This window comes from Ictidomys tridecemlineatus, chromosome 5 (genome assembly GCF_052094955.1).
Source record: "Ictidomys tridecemlineatus isolate mIctTri1 chromosome 5, mIctTri1.hap1, whole genome shotgun sequence".
NCBI classification, from domain to species: Eukaryota; Metazoa; Chordata; class Mammalia; order Rodentia; family Sciuridae; genus Ictidomys; species Ictidomys tridecemlineatus.
In genome coordinates, this window is record NC_135481.1 from 159,524,464 (window position 1) to 159,539,692 (window position 15,229).

General features: G+C 39.0%; 2 protein-coding genes across 3 annotated transcripts in view; one reads left to right on the plus strand and one right to left on the minus strand.

Annotated features, from left to right (window-relative positions):
* The window catches only part of Dstn (destrin, actin depolymerizing factor), a 32,680-nt gene extending 24,839 nt beyond the window's left edge, over positions 1-7,841 (minus strand). Inside the window, exon 1 of the mRNA XM_005320450.4 lies at positions 7,688-7,841. Coding sequence (XP_005320507.2) covers positions 7,688-7,690 — 3 coding nt within the window. The 5' untranslated portion in view covers positions 7,691-7,841. The remainder of the gene's footprint in view (positions 1-7,687) is intronic.
* Positions 7,842-8,078: 237 nt separating this feature from the next.
* The window catches only part of Bfsp1 (beaded filament structural protein 1), a 62,388-nt gene continuing 55,237 nt past the window's right edge, over positions 8,079-15,229 (plus strand). The window contains exon 1 of one of the 2 annotated variants that reach the window (XM_040275298.2): positions 8,079-8,198. The gene's annotated coding sequence lies outside the window, so the exon portion shown is untranslated. Of the gene's footprint in view, positions 8,199-8,221; positions 8,480-15,229 lie in introns of those variants that run through there. The other variant, XM_078051366.1, reaches the window with a different exon arrangement.

Sequence of the window (15,229 nt, forward strand, 5' to 3'; positions counted from 1 at the left end):
TATATATGATTCTAAGTAAAATAACATTAAAGAAATAATAAAACTTCAGAAACATGTTCTAATGTACTCCTCCCCACCCTTTTATATGATCTATAATTACAAAAGCATGCACTGCTGGAATAAGGATATGATGGCTAACATAGAGCAGGCACAATGGTGTACATCTGTAATTCTAGCTACTTGGGAGGCTGATGGGAGAATCACATTTTGAAGCCAGTTTGGGCAACTTAGACCCTATCTCAAAATTATAAAAATGCTGGGGAGGTAGAGTGCTTTCCTTGCATGTGTGAAACCTTGAGTTCAATCCCTAAGAGCACCACCAAAGGAGGAGGGAAAAAAAGAGACAAAACCAATACAGGATATAGGATTAATAAGAACTCTGAACTATTCTAAACATTTACTCAAGTTAATTAGAGCAACGTGTACAAGTGGGAATCTATGTGATTAGTGCTACAGAGTAGCAAGATGCCCTGGCTGTCAAATATGATTCTGTCTGAAGGGAGGTGACTAGAGGGAGCTACCATGTCAAAGAGATCTTCCCAGAATTAGCTCTTGAAGGTTTAGCTGCCTTTTGATTGGCTAAGCGTAAATCCATTTTTAAGGAGTTCAGTGATATTTGACTTTTTCCATTCATATAGCAAGTAAGGAAAAGAGTATCAATCTAAATTAGATCCAAGGCTGATACCATTTAATATTATTCTAACCAATACTGATAAGAACTTTACTACATGCCAGGCACTTCTTTAAACCCATAGTGTTGTGATGGTAGGCACTATTGACATTCTCACATGGAGGAATCATAAAATCAAGATACAAAACAGCCAGTAACTTAAGGTCATTTGGTTAGTAAGTGGTGGAACCCAGATTTTAAAAATTTCAACATCCAGATTCTGAGTCCATGCTCTTAACCACTGGTCTGTATGGTATAACTGGAACACCTGCCTAAATGGATAAGCACTGAGTAAGGTATGAAAACACAAATGCCTGACACCCAGTATTTATCTAAGACAGCATTACTTCTTGTGCTTTCTTTTGTTAGGACTTCAAGTGCTTTTCTATGGTTCAGGATACTTTACTGAGCATCAAATACTACTTGATTTCATTTTCAGGGAATGGAGAATTGGCATTTATTGAGGGGTTTCTATATACCAGAATCATTTTAGAGATATTACTCTAATAATACTTGCCTCATCTATCTCAAAGGATTTTCACTGTAAAATTCTCTAAATTGCAATACAGTCTGAAAAGAGGAGGTCCTATTCAATTTGTTCAGTCCTTAAACCCCAATTTCCATTGAATCTTAAAAAAGTATGTGGGAACAAAATGTATAAAAATTAAAGTAATCCATCTCCACAAGAACCCGTCTTTTATCACAACTAAGAACAACTTTTCCTTCCTGTTCATTAACATCTGTGTGAGCCTACTATGATAGGCATCATACTACTGATAGTACAGAATATCTTTAAAGAATTCAACATTACAGTTTCACAAAATATCTTAGTGAGTGCTATAAAAGAAACATTTGCTATCCTTTTTTTTGGGGGGGGAGGGATACTATCTTTTTTGGGGTTACTATCCTTTTTTGGGGGATACTATTCTTTTTTTGGCAGGAGGTACTGGGGATGGAACCCAGGGGCACTTAACCACTGAACCACATCCCCAGCCCTATTTTGTATATTGTTTTTAGAGAGAGTCTCATTGAAATGCTTAGTACCTCACTTTTGCTGAGTCTGGATTTGAACTCTTGATCCTCCTTCCTCAGTCTCCCGAGCCACTAATGCTGCTTCTTATACATGGGCAGAAATGCAAAGAATTAAATTGTTGGTAATCATATCAACTTCTCATTACATATTAAACAGACCAATCCACAAAATAAACTGGTCAAATAAGATGACTTCCAGTCACATGTAGCTTAGAGAGTCCTTTAAATACGGCTAGTGTGACTAAATTTTATTTCATTTTAATTGTATTTTAAAGTTCTCAACTTTATTACTAGAAAATATGTTAAGTATATCTGAGCAACTTGGCTATGTGACTCTACCTTTTCAACTGTAAATTTTACAGTATCTAAATATAGATTAAATCTGTCTAAAGAAAATGTGTTTGAATTGAAATGAGCCTTAAGTATAAAATATACAAAGGATTTCAAACAATTTGAAAGACAAGAGAATGTAAAGATACTCATTATTTTTTATACTGATTAAGTGTTGATACAGGAGATGGAGCTGTGGCTCAATGGTAGAGAGCTTGCCTATCATGTGTGAGGCATTGGATTTGAGTCTCCCATACCATATATAAAATAAATTAAAGATCCAGTAACAACTAAAAATATATATACATTAAAAAAATAATTTAAAAAAAAGTTGATACAGCCAGCAGCTCAGGAGGCTGAAGCAGGAGGATCAAGAGTTCAAAGTCATCCTCAGCAACTTAGTGAGGCACTAAGACTCAATGAGACCCTGTCTCTAAATAAAATACAAAAAAGAGCTTTGGATATGGTTCAGTGGTTGAGTTCAATCCATGATATGCCCCCCCCAAAAAGTTAATACAATATTTTGGATAGATTGAATAAATAAATTTGAATAAATTGATAGGTTGAATAAATAAATAGATATGTTAAATAAATTTCATCTTTTCTTTCTACTTTTTAAAATGGGGCTACCAGAAAAATTTAATTACACACATAGCTTGTATTTATTTCTATCTTACAACACTGGTATAAAGGTTAAGCATTCTTATAACAAAACTTCAATAATTTGAGAATTCCTTAAAGCCCCCAGGTTTCAACAATAAACTTAAAAGATTACTCCAGAGCAAAGTGGAGGAGTCTTAACTTTATGCTTATGTGCCTGCACATTAGCCTTAGCTCTATTACTATCTGAAAATAACACCAATAAAAATATGAGAACATTTTGAAATCAAAACATGATTACCTGTACTAAGCTAAGAGAGGAATAAGAACAGGAAACTCATCTTTGCTTTTCTATGATAAGGCAAACAAAAGTAGCAAACTATAATCTTAAAATACTGAAAGGAGTAAACAGTCTTTCTCAGATGTGATCCAAAAGCAAAATTAAGTGACAAATGATCTCACTGTAATATGTACTGAAGTTTCTTTCAGATAACTCACCTATGTCTTTTCACTCTTTCAACTAGATTCAATTCTTAAGTTTCAGTTGCATTTTTTTTTTTTTTACTTAAACCAATTACTTTTAAAAAGTAATTAAAAAGGCCTTTGGACTGGGTTCAATCCCCAACACCACACACACACACACACAAAATTAAATTGATTCTTCCATTTTAACACAAAAAAGCAAATTATAGATTAGAGTGAGCAACAAGATCAGTTACGAGAAGACTAGCTCAGAATTAAGAATCACTCTAGACTAAAATCTATTGACTCAATGGAGGTCCTGGTATAACAGATTCCAATGAATGTAACAAGCGTGTCCAAAGTATTACTGGGATAAATGAGCCTTATGTTTATTTCTCTAAGTCTATATCTTTCTCAACAAAATTTTAAGAAAAAAGAATAGGTGATAGCTCAGAAGCACAATTTCACGTAAAAACTTCTAGCTTCTCACATCAACACAAGGAAAGGGACAGAAAAAAACTGTCATTAAAATATTTCTGAATTGTTCGTTATGAACCTTTGTAAATTACTCATGGACAATACAGAGAGGACTATTAAGCCCCAAAGGAAATAAATTTGAGATAACTACAACAATCTTAGTTCTTTATTGTTCTGTGGATTATATGTACAAATAGCAAACAGTACAATAAAGAGACTGGGCCTAGGAACTCAGGACTCAAGTGTTGCTCTGCAGATTAAAAACAATGCATTTGGGGCTGGGGTTGTGGCTCAGTGGTAGAGTGCTTGTGTGGCACTGGGTTTAATCCTCAGCAACACATAAAAATAAATGAATGAATAGAACAAAGGTACTGAAGAAAAAAATGTATTCATGCACATTTGTAATCCCAGCTATTCCAGAGGCTGTGGCGGGAGAGTCTCAAATTCATGGCTAGCCTACACAAATTAGCAAGACTCTGTCTTAAGATAAATTTGGAAAGGGCTGGGTGTGTAGTTCAGTGGTAGAGCACTTGCCTAGCATGCACAAGGCCCTAGGTTCAATTCTCAGTACTGCCAAAAGAAAGAAATAAAACACTGCATTTATATGTAAATTTAGTTTTCAGAACCTTGGAGATTTATTCTAATTTCAAGCATAATGTGTTTCAACTTGAGGTATTTAATTATTACTCAAAATATATTATCAAGTTACATTAGCATAAAACCATAAATGCTCAGAGTCCTCTTTTATTATAAAACAGTTTATTTAAACCAATTCTATTAGAAAAATAGTCATGATTATGTTTTATATATTGAAAGTTTGTTTTTAAATAGGCTTTATTTTTTAGGGAAGTTTTAATTCAGAGCAAATCTGAACAGAAAGTAAAATTTCCATACATTCCATGTTTGTTTTTAACATTTGGCTAGTCAACTGCCTAGGAAAAAGAGGGGAACACATATAAAGTGCAAGGGGTTAATCTCCATGGACTTCAGCTTAAAAAAAAAAAAAAAAAGGAATTCTACCCTGAAGTGCTCCATGGTTTAGCCCTACCAGAACCTGGAGAATGGCCGGTGACTAGAATGAACAGAGAACTGAATTTCTGTGATTTAGCAGCTAAGTGGCCTGGAAAGAGACTTATGTGACAGAAGAAAGGAATATTATTATATTATTTTAGAAGTTGTCCAGTGTTTAAAAAAGCTGCAAAGGGCAAAGCACAGTATTTATGTAAATACAATATGTATTATTAATAATGCATATCATATATGTATAGCGACAAAGTATGGAACTATCAGTAAGAATGGAATAGATCAATTTTAGGTGATTATGTTTGCATCCTGGAAAGCAGTGATGGTAAAGAAATTCACCCTCATTATTCTGTATTATGGGAAAAAGGTAATTAAAAAGGACAGGCCTGTTACATATTTTGAAATAAGGCCCATTTTCATTCTTCCTCAAGATTCCCTGGTTTATGTGCCCCTTTTTTCTTTGAGAAATTTCTCCTTAATAAATGTTTTCCTAATTTGCTATAGCCTGAATAAAATCATCTCCTTAGTGGGCCAGTACATTGTGTCTTTGACACAGGAATAGGTATCTCTGGGGAGAGAAGGGAATGGGAAGAAGATGCATATTTGGCTGAATATGGCAAAAAGTTAACCTTTTATAAAAATCATGCATACTTTACTGCTTAAAATGTTTCAAAATTATTAGCTTGGTTTGTTAGAACAGAGTTCTGATTAGGGTAAAGTTAACAGGTTAGAATATCAAGTAGACCTGAACTTTATTTTAGGGGCAAGACTATACTCCCACTTTCCAGAAAGCCATATATCTAAGCTGCCAGTGCACATCTTGGTTATAAGAGCTAGGAAAGTCTATGTGTGATGTCTCAATCCATATCCAACAAAACTACTGAGCAAACAACCCTAGGAACTCGATGGTGGACTGGTAAACAATCTTTGCACATATAATAAAGAAACTGGCACACCCAGTACACACATAAAAATTTTTTTTCTCGAGGTGTGTAAATGTGGTTCACATGGCGGTAGGCTCTTTTTTGGGTGGGGGCACTATAAAATGAGACATCTAAAAATATGATCTCATTTTAAAGTGCCCAGGATGATTTTCTGAATTGGTTTCAAATTGCTTTATTACAAGTGCTTCTAGAAGACTTGGTGAGTACCAGGAAGTAATTGTGCTGTTTTATAACAAACCCATTAGCAGTTAAAATGTAACCTCAGGAAGAAAGAAACAAACTTGGAATCAAGTATCAAACTAACAAATCTAAACAATACCAAATACAGAAAGAAAATGCTAGACTAGAATCTAGGGTAATAAAGGAACTCTTCTTCTTCACCATATTTTCTAAGAGTTGGACTGAATGGAGATGCTTTGTATTCACAAGAACAAACATACAAGTTACCTTTAAAAATGATGGGTCTGAATTCTGAACTCTTTATTCTTTGCAAGCATCCAAGCCAAAGTAGCTTGTAAAGGCTTCTTGATTTCACTAATACCAAAAAGTTTGAGATCTATTAGAATTCATCCACGTTTTTATTTCTTCTCCCCACAAGTACCAAGGTATAGGAAAAACACTTCCTTTATTTCATTTTAAGGTACAGAGGGTTAGGAATTTAAATTCTAATATTAAGTATTTAACTTAAGCGTTTAACCAAAGTCAAAATATTTGGTCCTATTTTCAAACAAAAATAAAGGCTGTATTAGAAACTAAAAAAAAAAAAAAAAAAAAAATTAATTCAGAAGACCCTAAAGCAGGCTCCAGTCCACTTCAAAGCACTTTCATCAAAAGGGATGGTCTTAAATTTATCAGCACTCAGTCTTTAGTTTTAAAGTCTTCTAGTATAAGGTACCATATACTTAAAATCTTAAAGATGTTAAAGACTTAAGATGGTGATCCTCTTGGTAACTTACATTAAACCAAAAAGAACCTCAGACTGAATATCAAACCCCTATTACACAACCTCAGCCATTAAGAAACTACCTGTTAATCTCTTTTTCTTCCACAGCCTGCATCTTCATGAAAATTGCAATACCTTAAGAAAACCAAAACTGCTATTCTACGAAAACATTCTGTGTGCAGATAAAACTGGTACCAACTGATTCCAGACAGAGAGATGCAATAACAATGTGATATTTCTAGCAAAGTCTGGATAAGACTTTGCCTGCAAATCATTGACCAAAAATGGTAACAGTATGTGCACACTACAGAAAATAACAAAATGTTCTACCTAATCGTAGAACGCTGTTTTACAGCAGATGAGAGTGACAGTTTAGAGAAAGAAAGTAATATATATATTAAGCCAAATCTCCATCATCTACAATAAACTCAACATGTTTACTTTTTAGTGACTCAGGTAATTTAACAGACTTTTTAAAAGCTCTTAAATTTGCTTGTATTAGCGTCCCACCATCATGCCCAAACCTTGCATGTCAAGTTGTGGCAAAGCCAAACTGTTTACAAGTAAAAGAAAATTTCTAGTCATACACGGACATATCGGGTAGGGAAGGGTTAAAAGAGACACTGCCAAGCTTGACAAGCACAACGAGAGTGCTGCTGGAAGCTGATTGCCAGATACGACAAACAAAGCGGCTGCAAGGCCACCGGGTTCTTAATCATGCCAGGGTCACGCTCCTCAGCGATCATCCGCCCTCTAGGGTCGTTGAATAAAGGTCTTCTTTTCCTTATTGATGGAAAGATCTCAAGACGGAAACAGGCGCGGGTCACTGAGAGCCGGCTTAGGGGAAACCCGCGCCACAAGGCTCGTCGCCGGGTTCCAACCCTCTCCCCTCGGGCCTGCAGACCCCTGGATCTGTATCCGAAGCTGTGCGGGCGTTCGCCCCTGTGTACCAAAGCCAGGAGAGATTCCGCAGAGGCCTCGCAGCAGCTGGGAGCCGAGCAAAGGCCGGGAAGCTTGCCACAGAGCGCAGGGCCCACACCGAGCATCGGAGGCCGGGAAACTCTCCTCGGTCGGGAGACGGCAGCCCAGCAGGGTTCCTTCCATCTGCGAGCGGGGGACGCGCCCCTCAGCTCCGTACCCAACCCGTCTCGGGGACTCGCAGTCCCGGGACGCCTCTGCCCATTCCTCGGGCTCTTTCCCACTCACCATTTTCACCGCAGCTGTCGGAGGGATGCAAGAGAGGAAGCCGACCAGCACCGAGTCTGCGGAGCGTCCTATTCGCAGCAGCGAGACCAAGAGACCGAGCGCAGAGTCGACGCGGCGGCGCGAGCCTACCAAGGGGCGGGCGCGCGCCCCGGGCCGAAGCGCGGCTGCGCACGTCACGCACCTCCCGCCGTTGCTTGGCAACCGGCTGGCCGGGCAACGCCCTGCCCCTGCGACCCTCGGGAATCCCAACTGCGGGAGGGAGGAGCCTCGGTCACCTTTTTGGGGCTGTGGGGGCGAGTACCCCTTCACCAGCTGGGTCTTTGGGAATGTAGTTGGGTTCCCTAGCCCTGCTGAAGAGAAAGAGGCGGAGCCTAGGCTGACACCTACCGGCGAGGGGCGGGCAAAGGGTGAGCCAGGATGGAGAGGCCATTCCCCTCCCTGGGGCGGGGTCAGAAGATGCCCCGCCCCCCACGCAGCAGTTGCCCATACATAGAAGTAACCACCTGGCCAGGTGTGCACCGCAGTTGGGGGCGGGGCTGGAGGCGGAGGATGGGCCCGGCCCGCGGCGGGTGCTGGAGGGAGGGAGGACTGCCGGGAGCCAGGCCCCAGTCGGGGCCGAAGGGCGGCTTCCCGCATTTTTTACCTACTTTGGTGTTTTTCCCGCCACCCGCCCCTGATTGGCCAGCCCAGCACGTCGGGCCCTCGCGTGAGAGGGAAAGTCTGCACATTTTTCCTCCTTTCCGAGACGACCGTGGCTGTTCAGAGTGCTCTGTGACTCACCGCTAATTTCAGGTCTGGAAAACAAGGAGTTATTTATTTATCTTTGGGAGCGGCCCAGAGGAGGCCGACGGCCCGCAGGGGTGTGGCTGGGAAATGGCTGCGTTGCCTTGGCCTGGTGGCGCCGGGCCCACTGCTCCGTTTTGAGGGGTTTTAATTTGGGACTGTGTTTTTCCAATGGGCGGTTGCAGCAGAAACAGTTTTTCAAAGGGACATTAGGAATCCCAACTTTTTTTTTTTCTGAGGGTTTATTTGTGGGGAAATAAAGGAAACAGGAAGAATCAAATGGGATGATGAAGTTTTACTTAATTTAGGCTACGGAGAACATCATGGTCTATACCAAAACTATTTTAATTCTCCAAAATGAGCCTTTTGGACAAGATGATTGGTATTGTGCCCCACTCCCCGTGCTATATAAAATCTAGGTTGTATGTGGCATTTGTTCTGCCACTCAACATAAAAATCCATTTCTCATTACTTTTTTTTTTTTTTTTAAGGCAGTAAGCAAGTTGTGTTATTTTTAAGCCTTTACCACTTGCTCTAGGATTTTTGGCAGTCTAGAGCATTGGCATTGGAATCATGTGGGTAACTTATTCCCGGTCAGATTTGTGAGTTTCTGATTTAGTACATCTAGGATGAGACCTAAGAATTCGCATTTCTAACATTTCCTAGGTGATGCTCCTGCTGCTGATTGGAGCTCACTCTGAGAACTCTGTCTAATGAAAAACAATCCCTGTGTATCCAGCTGCAGCTGGAATCCTTTGTTTTTCTGTGTGCCAGGAACTCACTGCCCTCACCTCCCCTACCCCCCCCCCCCCACCACCAAGTAGGAGACTTCCTTTCTAGTCCAAAATTGGAGCGTTCTCATTTAAGGACACATGCCTGCCTGCTCCAGCCTCTCTCACTTGTGTAGTTTATCTTTCACTCTACCACCAGTTATGGCCGAGCGTAAGAATTCGATTCTGTTACTTTCCTGCTTAAAATTTTCAGTGTCTTCCTCCGGAATGTTCAGCAAGTCTAAAGTCTGTGGCATCTAACTGAAGCCTCAGTGTCCATTTTCTACCATGTCTCCCACATCTTCCAAAGTGTCCACTTGTACCTCCTAAACTTCTCATTCCATTACCCTTCTTGCTCTTTCCAACTCCCATGATCACAAATCTGGTCATTATTCAGCCTTAAATGTTCCTATTACCCCAGCAGTTTGTAGATTTCTCTGACCAGTTCCCAAGGAATCCATAGAGAACCCTTCTATAATCCCACAGTTCATCACTTCTAGAATCTTAGCATCCAAATTGCCTGGGGATTCTGTTAAAAAAAATGCAGATTCAGGAATTTAAGGGTGGAGTCTCAGATGCCACCAGAAGATTCAGATGCCTCTAGTCCTCAGACCACATTTCAGAATGATGTTTTATGGGTTTTCCCTACTGATAATGTAGTTCTGTAATTGTTTGTTTATATATATTTGGCACTATCACAAGGTTAGACTGGGAATTGCTTGGGGTCAAAAGATATTTAGGATGGATCTTATATGAACTGGCCTAGCCCCTCATACATCATAGTTTAATAAGTGTTGTTCACTAAGTGAACTGGTATCAGAAGATGTTTTAGGATATATATATATTAGGATATATACAGTTCATTGTAGCTTAAGAAGAACTCTTTTTTTTTTTTTTTGAGATTCCATTGAACTTTAGCTTTTACATTCACACTTACGTGTTCTAGATATTTTCCCACCTCATCTCACAGAGGGAAAAAGTTTAAACAAAATTCTTTAGACTGTTTTTGTGCTCCTCCCTCAGTTCAAATATGGAACTCTAATCCCCAGTGTGATGGTATTTGGATGTAGGCCTTTACGATATGATTTAAATTATGAGGGCAGATCCTCCAGGAATGGGATTAGTGTCTGAGACCCAGAGACTCCTTTGCCCCTTCTACAAGTATGGGCACACAGAGGCTGTCTATGAACCAGGAAGTGGTCCCTCCCCAGACACTGAGTCTACTGTTGCCTTCATCTTGAACTTCTCTAGCCTCCAGAACTAGGAGAAATATTTCTGTTGTTGATAAACCGCCTGTATGGTATGGTATTCTTTTACAGCAGTCTGAACAAGCGACATCACATAAGATCTCTTCTTAAACATGAGATGAATGTATTCCATTTTCATTTAGAAAACATTTGCATAGTTAATAATCTATGGACTTATAAGCACTTTCATTTAAAACCATTAATATGAGTGGCAAGGAAGAATAATTAATACATTAATGAGGCACTTGCAGAGACACGTAGGTTAATAGGTAGTCTGGGAAAACTTCCTTTGCCAAAGGTCATAACCCTATTGGAATACAGCATAAAAAAAAAAAAGACTATTCTGACTCCTCCCTTGTCTCCCCACAAATATGCTTCTTTATTTATACCCTGTCCTTATTCATGTCTATAGTCTTTAACTTTAATCCTATAAGTAAGACATGAATATATTCTCCTTATGCCTGTTTCAAACGAGTTGGACACGGAGGGAACACCTGTAATCCCTGCTACTCGGAAGGCTAAGGTAGGAAGATCATAAGTTTGAGGCCAGCCTCAGCAACTTAGCAAGACTCTTGTCTCAGAATAAAACTGAAAAGGGAGTAGTTCAGTGGTAGAACTACACCCCTTTATCCAACGTATGAAGCCCTGTGTTCAATCTTGCAAAAAAAAGATTCAAATAGTACAACAAAGGAAGACCCCTTGAGTACCTACTTTACTTTGCCATAATCTCAGTCCCCTCCTCAGAGGTAACCACAGACGTTAATTTGATGTGGCCTTACAGAGAAGTATGTCTTATGCATGTGTTTTGCTTTTGGTGTTTTTTTTTTTTTTAATGGTTTTATGCTGGCTTGTAGTGTCCTATAGCTTGCTTTCATGCAGTTAATAATTGTCTTGGTAACCTTGCCTCATCCATAAATCATTATTGTAATTGCAGTAAAGCATGACTGTTCATGACTCTTTCCCCTACTGATAACCATTTAGGTTATTTCCAATGCATAGCTATCACAAACAATGTTTCATAGAGTCCAGCCTTAGGACATATGACAAATATGGAGAGTCAAATATTTGGTTTAAGGCTAGGCTAAATGAGTTCAAACTCTTCAAAATCAATGTGAAAGACTTTATCATATTTATGAAAAATAACCACATGGATAGATCCCCAAGATACACTGTTGAATGAATGAATACAAACAAGATGTAGTGCTGTATATGTTGCTGAGATATTTGCATTTTTAAAGTGTCTTACGTTGTCAAGACTTAAAAATAGTGGTTTAAACCACTATTTTATTTGTGAAGTTTATTTTATTTAGAAAAGAAATGCAGAGGTATAGTTCAGATTTGGTATATTAATTTGCTAGTTTTTGAGATAGTCTCTATACAGTTGTTTTGTTGTACATGATTTCCTTTCCCTAAGTCACCTAATGGTCCACCGTAGCTGCCAGAGCACCAGCTGTTACGTCCACATTCTATGGCAGTAAGAAGGAAGAAAATATAAAAAGGACACCCCTCCCTTTTTAAGGAAACTTCCCAAAAGTACAGGATTGCCAGTTTTATCTCAGTGATCAAAACTTGGTTATAAGGCTGGGAAATGTGGTCTCTGCCCTGACCAGTAGTATGCTCGGCTAAGAAATTTGGGTTCCTTTACTAAGGAAGAAAGGGAAAATGAGGATATTGAGAGAGAACTAGTGGTGACTGCCATAGGTATATATTTTGGTCTCATTCTACTGGTGAGGTAGGCTAAGATGTTCCTTGGGAGCCCAGAGGAATAAGCAGTGTGCTCCAGGCTCATGACCCTTACCATTAGACCACATGACACAGCATTCATGAGGAAGGAGGATCAAGAGAACTGAGGTGTCTTTTAGTGCTTCCCTAACATGATAGAAATATGTTAGTATTAAAACAACGAATGGAAACTGCAGAAAATACATTCTTGACATTCCTTTACTTACTGCCCATAGCCTGGTCCTGATGGATCATGCCTCCTCCAAGCCACTGGCATCTATTTTTGGTAAAGGCTAAGTATATTTGAGTATATTCATGGAATGATACAGTATCACATGATAACATTATTGATTTCTCTATTATTAGTCTTTAAGATAGCGTAAAAGTCCCATGCTACTCTTTCACAATGTTTAAGATCGAACAATTCTGTGGGTTTTTTTTCCAGATAATAGTGTACTTCTTAAGGTAAACCATGAAAAAAATGGAGTACAAAGTAGCATACCAATCCCTTTTTTCATTTTTTTAGTGCATTTTAACTATACAGAATAATGGGTTTCATTGTGGCATTCTTACATACAAACAATATACTTTGATCACACCCCGCATTGCCCTTCTAACCATCCCCTAAAGATGGGGGAGGGAAATCCTTCATCTCCTTCCTCTTCTTTAATAGTCTGCCTGTTACTTTCCTATTGTCTTTTCTTTCCTATATTGTACATATGAGGGAAAACATGCATTGATTGTCTGGTTTATATCTCTTACCATTATGATCTACAGTTCTATTCATTTTCCTGCAAATGACACGATTCCATTCTTTATAGCTCATTTGTGTATATATACCACATTTTCTTTATCCATGCATTTATTGATGGGCACCCAGGCTGATTTCATGGCACAACAAAGATGGCCAATGCTTCTTAACTGCTCTTGGGGTTCCCTTTGAGATTCTTATGAAAAGTCTAAGCCCCCCTCCAGAAAGGTACACATTTATTCTAACTCACAAAGCTTGGCCTATAATCTGCAGGAGCTCATGCACTCCCCTGAAGCACATCTGTTAAAGTAGATATTTCCAGAGTCTTTTTGGGAAATGTTCCAAAGGAAGCCCAGTGTAGGAATAAATGAACAATCCCACAGTTCTTCATACACAGACATACACACACCAACATCAGAGTTGGTATCTCGCTGCTTATTGATGTAGCATCAAATCTTTCAAACCTTTTCAGTATAGAACATTTTAAAAAATACAACAGCACATTTAGGACTGCAGTTTTTATTCATTCATTCAACAGTGTGTCTTGGGGATGCATCTATGTTGTCTTGCCATTTTTCATAGGCATGCTTCATTCTACAATTTAGATATGGGAGTTGTACCTCTGAAGGAAAATTTAAAAAGATTAAAGAGTCAATAAAGGGAAACAAATATTTTGGTTTAAGGATAAACAAAATGGATTCAAACTCTTCCGAATGCAAAGAAGCTCAAAAATTGGGTGTTATGACACAATTAAGAGTAGAAATGAAGTGAATAGACCGTTCACAGCAAAATGTTAATATATAAAAACAAAAGGCTTCTCTTAAAGCTCAGAAGTAATTTGGGGGAGAGGGGGAATACAAAGACTAATTTACGTAGTCTCCCCCACAGCTACTATAGGACTGAAAAACCTCCGAACGTGCAAGGCATCCACCCCAGAGACTGCCAGATAATGTTAAGGCAACCTTGGAGCCTTGCTTAGGTGTGGGGAGATGATAAATGCAAGTGGACTGCACTTTCCCTCACTTCCTCCACCTCTGAGGACTCAATGATTATATCCTGGAACAGAGAGGGTTCAGGGAACAGGAAGTCATCTGAAAGGGATAGGGCCTCCTGGTTGAGGTAGGGGGTTGAGCCCAGATTCCAGCATCAGTGGCTCCCAGCCACCCCACCTGTCTCCCCCAGACTTACCAGGAGCAGCATAGTTTCCTCTCTCCCCAGGTATTCTGTAAAAGCCCAGTAAGTGAACATCCCAAATCCATGGATGAAGATGATGAGACATAGGAGGAATCTAAGCACTATGAAGAAAAAGACAACAAACTGAGTAAACTCAAGCAGAAGAAAAAGGAGGACAAAAAATGAAAATAAGCATAGTAAATATTCTCAGAGAAAGAAAAGATACTAAGAAACCAGGACAGGAATAGCAGTTATGGAAGAATTGGGGACATTAGGAATATAAACTATTTTTGTAGAAATAAAAGATTCAGTGGATGGGTTGGGAAACAGCCTGAGTATATTCAAAATAAGTTTGTGAATCAAAAGATGGGATCAAGAAATTAACCTGGAAGGTATCAAGAAGGGATAAATAAATGCAAAGAGAGGGCGGAGGATATAGTTCAGTTAGTAGAGCATTTGCGTAACATATGCAAGGCCCTGGGTTGGATCCCCAACACCCCCAAAAATGGGAAAAAATGAGAGATGAAAACAATTTAGAGAAAAATTCAAGGCATGGAATATAGAGGGAAAAAGGTTAATTGTACAAAGGATTCCAGATAATAGGATTAGTAAAACAAGGAAGGAAATATTTGAAGAAATAATAACCATGATTCTGCTACTTTTAAAAAATTAACTATGGAATTCATTATTTAAATATTTGTTTTGTGCATACTCTGTTCAGAGCCATGAATAAAATAGATAAGTTTCTTGCTATCTATCCTGGAGCTTAATCTTAGTGTGCCAGAGGCTGACACACAATTAAGCACAAAAGCATGGGGCTGTGAATGAGAAACGCTCTGTTGACAATAAAACTGGATGATGTGAGAATGTGAGAGAGGGTAACTGAGGGTGAAAGGGTGCTAATTAAATTGGTGCTCAGAGAAGTTTACTTTTGAAACAAATATTTCTTTCAGAGACGTTTTCTGAAAAGGTAGTATTTTTATCTGAAACTTAAATTTCAGGACAAACACAGCCATGTAAAGGTCTGGGGGAAACATTCTAGATGGAGGAAATCAGCTTGGTGTGTTCAAAGAACAGAAGGAAGACTGTAGCTGGG